Below are 9,651 nucleotides of genomic sequence, written 5' to 3'. Positions count from 1 at the left end.
CTGTACCATTGTCTAGCAATATTGTACATTTTGCGCATGTAAAGAGAGACCAGTACACGTACCAAATTATTCTGTTCATCACTTCCAGTACAGTATATTGATGTTATAATTCACTAAATTTGCCCAATGTTTGAAAGAAGTCTGCAGTGCTGCTGCAACACCGGAATTTCCCATTTTTTTGGGATCACTAAAATCTATCTATCAGTGATGAATGGAAGACTATTCTGCTACTAATGTGTTGCTCATTTGAGTTTCAAGTGTTATAATAAAGCCATACAAAATAAATCAACCTGCTTTTTCTCTCAGTTTGATTGATGGGGCATTTAATACAGGCAAACACTAGACAACACATGAATACTAGTATAATTTCTGTTAAAGGTTTGGGATATAGTAAAGCATGCCATATTTTATTTTTTTTTAAATTAGGATCAATTCAACTGTTGCTTTTTCTTGATAGACATGCTTTTATACTGAAACCACAGAAGCAGTTTAGTCTGTGTGCACCTCCCTGCTGAGTCTGCATGGAGTCACTAACATACTTTTACTTAAAGTGCTCATATTATGCTTTTTTGCTTTTTCCCTTTCCTTTATTGTGTTATATATCTTTTTTTATGCATGTTATAGGTTTACAAAGTGAAAAAGCCCAAAGTCCACCCCAAAGGGACATACCATCTCCAACAGAAAACACTGTTCACAAACTGCTCCAAACAGCTCTATTGTAGTCCAGCCTTTACTTCTGTGACGAACGTGCGTCATTTTGTAACACACGTTATAATGCTCGCCTAGCTGCTAGCATAGCACGTCCTCATACTCTGCTTCTGACTGGCTAGTAGTCCTTACCTAGCTACTGCGCATCTGCGACTCCCAACAAAGATGGAACAGAAGTGAGATGCCTCACTCTGTAGCTAAAACAGAGAGCTCAACACACAGGGTGAAAAGAGGAGCTGCAGCAATGTGCAGTACAACAAAAATATGGTGTTTTTTTTTATAATTAAACCATGTAAACCTATTCTGGTACAACCTCTAAATACAATTATGAACCTGAAAATGAGCATAATATGAGCACTTTAAGTACCATTTTCAATGCAGGACTTTTACTTGTAACAGAGTATTTTTACAGTGTGGTATTAGTACTTTTACTTAAGTAAAGGATCTGAATACTTTTTCCACCATTGACCCACAGCTACCTCCCTGCATATCTAAAGAAAAATGAAGCAAATAAACATCAGTTATTAGCTTTTAACAACCAAGGTGTTTAGGTTCTATGAATCTTCTGAATCTTCAGCCCACAACTAAGATAAAACTGAAACACCAGCAAACTGCTCAGGTTCAGAATCAGTCCAATAGCAACACACTGCTTGAGTTCAGTTATCAGGGGCGTATAGACTGATAGGAAAAAACAAATAAGTAAAATCAATTTCAATATGCTACAAATTGAGGTTTCAACACCAAATCTGCAGGAAGGTTAAAGGGGGTTTGAACACTTTCAAAATACACTGTCCAGTGATTTCTATTGTCTTATGTATTTAAAATGACTTACAAATCCATAAACGTATACAGTACTACATGTAAGGTGCTACAGATAGTTTGAGTTATAGTATTTTTAACCTGAGCCAGTACTTCAGGTGTTGTCGTGTCTAGCCATGTTAAAGAATGTTTTTACAATGTAACCTCAGTCTTTTCAAAGCATGAATTCCAACGGAATGCACTACCTATGACTATTTCCTCTTTGCTAGACAATATCTGCATAATGCAAGCACCATATTGTCCATGGCCTAAGGCCTTCCTAGGCCTAAAGGCCAGTGAGTTGTAAAAACTAAAATGCTTTTGGCATAGTGTAACTCAAAACGATGCCATAACTTTTGATAACCAAATAACACCAACAATGTGAAAAAAATGACTATATTATAATATTTGTTAATATTTAGTAAAATGGTGTTTAGGGGACTATTGTGATGAGCAATTTGCACGCAATAATCAGTGTCTATAATTACAGTGACGGTAGTGTCCGTTTTATTTTCATGTTGTTGTTATCCCGGATGACAATAACAATAACACTAACATAATAGTAGGCTGCACATGTAATCTTCAAGCATGTAGGTGTGACAAACAGAGCTTCCTAAAGCACAATTGAGTTATCTGCTTTTGACGTAACTGTTTTTCCGGTGTTTTATTCATACTGTATGTGTATGCCAATGAAATGTCGATAAAGGCCACAACAAACACATTTATGATTTCAATATAAAGGATTAGAAGCAAAGTGTCTCCCTGCTTATGAAAACAAAAAAGAGCGAAACTATCAGAGACCGCTCCCTTCCCACAGGAAACCAAATCACAGATTTCCATGCACAAGCTATAAATAGTATTGGAATATTTTTTTACTGACGTTAAAGGAACACATACCTGCCCATTTTAAATGGCACAGCCTATAAGGAAGTGAAACTTCTTCCTGAATAATGCTCGAGGCCACTACCTCCGTGCAAGGTGTAATTTATTCTTTTCTAAGGCGTACAAATGCAGTAATGGCTGTTAATTGATAAGCTTGATGAAAAGTAATTGTTTGGATTCATGTTAAAACACGTAGTAGTGGGATGTGAAGACAACATGATCACCCAACGAATGAGTCTTTCAAACTTTTATTTTATTTATATGAATTTATTTAGATTTAGATGGCATTATAGCTAAAGTGCTAAATGTATTATACAAGTAATATTTCTGTACAGACAAACCTAAAAAAGGTCAGACAGTGCACATTCTCTGTAAATCAAGCTGTGCTGATAAGATAAGATAACATAGACTTCATTAATCCCACACTGGAGAAATTCCTGTGTTACAGCAGCTCAAAAGGAAACAAATGTACACACATCAGAATAACACAAATTCCCAATTAAATAGTCGTAGGAGAAAAAATATACAGAAAGTATTATAAGAAATAAAAACAAATGAATTGGTTATAATAATAGTAATAATACAAACTTATTTACACAATAAACACCCTTATATAAACAGACCCTATATATACACGTATACTGTATACAGATGAATGAATTAATCATTAGATTATCATTTTTGGTAATTTGACTTAATATTGAGATACTATACAATTGAATGATATACAAAACAGAACTTCAGTAAGAAACACTACATGAAAGAGGAATGTAACGTGGTAAAGCTTTAATGTGGTGTCGGACTGTCAGTGTAATGATCTGACTGATCTTCATGATGAGTTTGAGCTGATTTTCTTCAGCTTCATATCCTCTTCATGGGTGAGGTGCAGCAGAGAAGACGAGCTGGAATTCCACATTAGCGCAGCTGAAGGGCCCATGTCCAACTTCTCTTCCCTCTCTGCAATGTGTTTCCATTGTAGGACACAGAGGCTGTAAACTCTTGCTGAACTGTGCGGGGACTAGAGTCCATATTGATTTGGATGGTGTCCTGGGTCACTTTGAAGGCATCCCAGCAAATTGGAGGTTTTGAGCTGTATCACCTCTTAATTCCCTGCGGATCAAATGGATAGCCATCCCCCTGGCTGCACATTTCAGAACACCACCTGAAGACTAAGGCTTGTAGGCGGTGAAATGGTTTTGGTTTGTGTTAAAGTGATAACTGGTAGTCTGGGTGGTTTGTATGGGATTTGGCAAATTACTTCGCCACAGCCTAAGATCCTCAGCGGCTAAGCTTGGGTGTTGGGGATTCATTTGAAATGTCAGGTTAGTCGGGAGGACTTCTGTGTCCGAATACTTTCTTTGTCCGGAGAGTCCTTCCTGAGGAGGAAGAGGAGGTAGCTGCTTAGCTCCATGCTTCGAGGCTGAGGATCCACACAGCCTGAGCCAGTCATGGAACACAGACAGCGGCACCTCAATTTCCATCTTGCCTCCGTTCTGTTGAGGGATGCCGGGCAGTATGTGACTCAGATTGAGCTCAATTACTTCTGGACTCCCCTCCCTCTCTTCTTTTGGCAGGATTGTTAAGTCTGTCTTCGGAGAGCTGGGTTTTTGTGCCATTGTGGGGGCACCTTCGTCTGTTCTCAGTGTCGGAGCAGACTCATATGTGGGGCTGATTGACGCTGTTAAAGCTTTGACATCGCCGGCATATGCCTCTCTGGCATTCGCAGGATATGAATATGGTGTGTCTCCTAAATCTGCTTCACCATCTTCCGTCTCACATCCGTCATTTCTCACCACCTGCGGACGATGAGGACTGTACAAAGGGGAGGGTTTGTTCAAGAACTTTGGGTTCTTGCTGGATGAAGGTGGGGTGAACGATGAGGCGGGGCTGCTGTCGGTTTCCCGCCCTGAGGCTTTATTAACGCTAAGGTTCAGAGGCTCAGTCAATCCAGATGTTGTCTTGTACCGTTCTGCCAGGAAGCGTAGCTGCTCCAATGGCTCCTTAACCCTGTCTGTTAGGTCTAGACGAGATGGAGAAAAAGGAACCCAGGGCTTCAGGGCAGGGGGGCTATGTGGTGTTAACGTCGAGGAGTAGATAGGGACATTGGGGGGCAGAACTGGATGGCTGGGTTGATAATACTGAGGGTAATGGGGCTGCAGAGGGAAGACACTCTCGTGTGGGTCTGGCTGGAGGTTATGAGGGTTCTGTTGGAAAGATAAGTGGATCGTCAGAGCTTTAACTAACTGGAAATATGTAATTATTGGGATCTTAAGTAAGCTTTTTGTTGCACCAGAACCAGATTATTAAAAAGAATAAACTGATTATTATTATTATTATTATTATTATTATTATTGTATCACATCATACCAGCTAACATGCATTTATAACCAAAAAGCCACTTCAGTAATTATTTACTACTTATTGTAATTAAGGATTTTTATTGAATCATAATCACATCAGTTCAAGTTTGTGTTGAGCAACTCTGCTATGTCTTTCCTATCTTGTTTGAGTGTAAAATAATACCAACCTGGTACAGATATATTGAGGACAGTTTGCGTTTAGCTGGCCTCTGGCAGGCAAGATGATTTTTGCTGTAGTTGGCAAAGAGGAAGTGCTTTGGTTGATTACGAGGCAACACGTTCACCAATGTGCCCGTCACGTGACATTCGTATGGCAGAATCAGCCTGCACAAATAACAAATGTATCAGATGAGTCTGAGTCTGGGAAGAAAACATAGCAGCCACTCTCATGTACCATTTAACTCACTTCTCGTAGTGTCTGCGGGTGCAAGTGGCTGCACTTGTGCTTCGAGGGTTTCCTCCCAGCGTGTTGTACACTTGTTTCCACAGCTGCTGAGCAGTCACCTGGAAGAGTGCAGGTGGTTTTTAGTGGCTTTTACTTATGTCACTTCATTAATTAACAGGGACAGTATAAGCAGTATTAGAGTGAGTATTAGTTTTGATAACAATAGCTAAATAAATAATTATTCCATTGTTATAAAATTAAACATATTGTTAATAATATTAACAATATTATTACTGATAATAATACTTATCCGTGAATTGAAAATATTTGATTACCTGGTGGTAGCCACCCAAGTCTCTGACAGCCTTGTACATCACAAATAGATCAACTGAAAAATAGGGAACATATACATAATCAAACACACTTCATAATTAGAATGTAGGGTCATTAGAATTTGATCAGTTAATATTGAGAATTGATTGATTGATTTTTCTAAAGGGTTGATAGATTATTAGACAATTTGTGGATTATTTTTCGTCAACTAATTAATCAATTATTCGACTATTCGTGTTAAATCAGAATCATAATCACAATTACAACTACTCATTTGTGTCCGTATACGTTAGTAGGCAGATAAATAATATATTCCTAATACCATATATATTTGTGTACTATATAAAAATGTTTGGTGCATAAAACAAATTAAATACATTAAAAATCAATGTGTGATAAGATGAATAGTTATAAGTACTTTGTTTGAAGCCCAGATTTGGGATTCTTTCTATGGGTGTATCGTTCTTCTTCATGAACAGGTGGAGATCTTTAAGGAATTGTTCCTCTGTCATCTCCTCCACCGGCTCTTTTGTTCTCTCCTCTCGGATCTCTCTGTGTGCCATTTCCATGTGTGCCTGAGAACACAAACAGAACAAATGATGATGTTATTTAAAAAAATTAAAAAAACATACCATATCATATCCCAGTTTTTGACAAAATGTAAAATCAATGCACAGCGCTACTTGACTAAACACATCTCAGGACCTGAGGTTCTCTCGTGACAATGCCTCACTGTTTCGTGCTCACGTCATCTTGAGTGATGATTGTCAAACACATATAGGTTTCTGAGCATATATCAAAGTTGTATCCCATGTTTGTACTTGCCTCAGTCGATTCAGCCCTCTCACTTGAGACATATGACACTCAAAAATGTCATCAATGCCCTCATTCATTCCTTCATGCCATACTTTCCATTGTTTTGAAATACGGTTATGAATTAAACTTGTAAACATGTCAGTATACGCGTGCTCACACTGGAAATTAGTTTCATTACAAATCAATTTTTCCAGTTTGAGTTCAGAATCTTTGTTGTTTTCATTTAGTTATTTTGTTTGTTTTTTTATCATTTACTATCATACATTTACTTTAATCATGTCACCATCATCATATTAATGCTTTTTAAACGTGGATATAATTATGTGAATATGATAATGCTTAAATGCATGTTGACCGAACGTAACTGACAATTGACAACATGGATGGAATATACAGGACAGTAAACCTTGGCAGCATATTCTTTTATTCTAGTATATAGTCTTTATTCTATCATAGATACTTAGATACAAATAGATACAAAATCATAGAGCAACTCTATTCTGGATTCTATGTGAAATAATGTTCCTCACCTGTGTTTCCATTGAGAGAGTAAGGTTGGATCTTATATCATTGCCCTGATGATCAGAAAACAAGCTGTTGCATGTACAGTTTGTTCCCTCCGGTGTAGTAAAAGAGACTAACAAATCACTGCAGCCAGTTATTTATGTTGCGTCTGTCACACACCTGTTCTGAGTAGCTTTATGACAGTATGGGTAACTGACAGAGGGGGTGTTTCTTCCAACTTGTTCCTGCCAAGATTGCTATCGTCAGACCAGTTGAACCTGCTCTTGAGCATGTTCCCAAAAACGGCGCACTGGAATATTCCACACAAAATTGGCAGAATACGGAGAAAACTAGTGGAAATTTGTGTTCATATTATTCCAAATAAGTCAAATTTGAACATTTCTATTGTATATACTGCTCTCACTATTTGTAAATGAATAACTGGATTTTGCACTAAAAACACTACAGCAGTGTTACTGCGAGTGTTTAATTTAGCACAGTAAATAATTAGATGCATTATAATGTTTTTAGTATTTAGTATGTTAGCATTGGCAACTTATTGAGTATGGTAAATTTCAATGTGGAAACAGGAAATGTACATGGCTGTCTAAGTGTTTGGGACATTGCTCACAGGTGATGAGCCTGTATTTAGAGTTGCAAGGCAAAGCATTTTTTCAATTATCATAATTAGCTCAGTTTTAGAGTTCCAGTTATGATGCTTAGTTCTGGGGATCCATTTATATATAATTGCCTTAAGTCTCCTGTTTTAGTCGTATAATTAGGCAAACCCAAATTTGCAACAAAGACATTTGTATGGATCAATAAACAAAAGAAGAGGCAGATTAGTCAAACTTCTCATTGGGGAAACTGTCCAAATGACAGAAAAAGTAGACCAAATTCCTTACTTACCCAGTTATTTAAAAAGTAGTCCAACTAGGTGGTAAACTGCCATCTCTCAACAGTGCTTGTAGTAAACATTTTGATTAAAGCTTATCATAACAAATGTGGGCGTTGCCTCTGAAAATCAACACATTAAAAGAAACAATAATTACTGTTGAATGATGATTGTACTTTCTCTTCCTCAGCATTGTTGGAGACTGCAGCGTGTTTTTATTGAACCATGACATCCGTCTGCGATGTTGTTTACGTCATGGGAGTTGTCTGGGTGTGGCAATGCCCATATCAAAACACAGAACATGCTATCACTGTGTGTTCATTGTATTGAACTTGAATTTTAACTACACATGTAGAAACTTGACAGGGATGATGGAGGAAATATAAATGGGTCAAGGTTATGTTAACCTTGGCTTTGGATGACTGCAATTATGTGCTGTGAGTTCTCCTTTGGTGTTGAGGTATGCTCTCACTTCTGTCTTATCGGATTTCAGCTATCACAAACAATATACATGCATAGCAACAAATTTATTTCTCTATATTTGAGCCAATATTTAGCAGTAGTTAGCGTGAATACTGATGCATGTGGCCCAAAAGACGTCGGTTTTGGCTTCTGCCTGTCAGCTAAAAAGAAAAAACAAATGAATTCCACCCTAACAGAAAATAGAAGGAAGTAATGGAAAGCTGTTGATAACCATTCAAAAATAGACCTGGACACATTGTACAGGAAGGGGCAGCTTTAATTTAGTGTAGTCAATTATAGGGTTTCTCTCTGTATATATTACAGCTGCATTAAGTTTGTTAAAATTTGTTATCCTTACATTACTGCAGATTGATCATTCTGCAGCTCCCCATGGGTGGTGATTGGGTGGGGGTAGATGTCAATTCATTAATGATAGCTACTTTTACAGCCAATGGGATGACATTAGACATCAGATAATAAGCCTAATAATCTCCATCTGCCCTTTGGTAGTTATGACAGAGACTGTACACACACTGTACATGTATTGACAAATTCAAAGATGTAAGCTGCTATATTACACTGTGTCGTGCTCCTTGACCTAAAACTTCTTGGCAGGCAAAAAGGAAGCAAAGGAACTTGATTCAGAGCTGGTATGAGCAGGATTCCTAACTAAAATAAGCTACCAATAAAGAAGTAGCTTTTTGTCAGCATTTCCTCTCTGTGAGCTGTGCAGTTTCTGTTATTCTGGCATCATTCGTCAGTTCTAGAGTTTTCCAAAGTTGACAACAGAGATGGGGACTCGAGTCTGAGACTCAGACTCGAGTCGCACAAACAGCTGACTTCAGACTCGGACTCGACCCAAAAAACTTCAGACTCGACCCAAAAGACTCGGACTCGACCCAAAAAACTTCAGACTTGACTTGCGACTCGACCTAAAAGACTTCAGACTTGACTCGGACTCGAGCTTCGTCAACAACCTGTTTTCATGCAATTATTGCTTTGTTTTTTAAAGATTATTTTTGGGGCTTTTCCCTTTATTTGAAAGTGGATAGACATGAAAGGGGGAGAGAGATGGGGGATGACACGCAGCAAAGGGCAGCAAGTCAGATTCGAACCCTGCGCCGCTGCAGGACTCAGCCAACATGGGGCGAACGCTCTTACTGGGTGAGCTAGAGGCAAATTGTATCTTTATAGTTAGTAGTTGCTGAGGCTCAGACATCCATGGCGCACAGGAGGCGGGACGCATTGATCCATCTCCCCAGGAACAAACGCTGTGTCGGGTGGGCAAATTCATGTGATGTGTAATTGATCCCATGGATGATTTGTATGCTATTAAGTGAACAAGGTGTACCTGTCCACCAAACACGGGGCCGTCTTGACTGTCTTAATTCTGCACATATTTCTGTTACTGTAGTCCTATTTACTATTTAATTTTTTATCCATGCGTGGCGCAGCGGATCCGTGCGCACCGTCACCTGCCGTGGAGACGCTGGCCTCACTTACGGTAC

The 9,651-nt window shown here is 38.5% G+C and overlaps 1 protein-coding gene across 1 annotated transcript; it reads right to left on the bottom strand.

Annotated features, from left to right (window-relative positions):
• Nucleotides 1–3,159: 3,159 nt before the first annotated feature.
• arid6 (AT-rich interaction domain 6) lies at nt 3,160–7,001 on the bottom strand. Its single transcript, XM_035991737.1, has 6 exons — nt 6,813–7,001; nt 5,885–6,041; nt 5,469–5,521; nt 5,155–5,252; nt 4,916–5,072; nt 3,160–4,592 (listed from the first exon to the last, which is right to left on the bottom strand). Exons 1-6 carry the CDS (start codon nt 6,822–6,824, stop codon nt 3,558–3,560), a joined length of 1,512 nt encoding a protein of 503 aa, XP_035847630.1. The 5' UTR covers nt 6,825–7,001; the 3' UTR covers nt 3,160–3,557.
• Between the last annotated feature and the right edge of the window lie 2,650 nt (nt 7,002–9,651).

The sequence above is a fragment of the Sander lucioperca genome, chromosome 14 (genome assembly GCF_008315115.2).
Source record: "Sander lucioperca isolate FBNREF2018 chromosome 14, SLUC_FBN_1.2, whole genome shotgun sequence".
NCBI classification, from domain to species: Eukaryota; Metazoa; Chordata; class Actinopteri; order Perciformes; family Percidae; genus Sander; species Sander lucioperca.
Note: the sequence above shows the minus strand (reverse complement) of the source record. Positions and strands in the feature narration are given on the sequence as shown.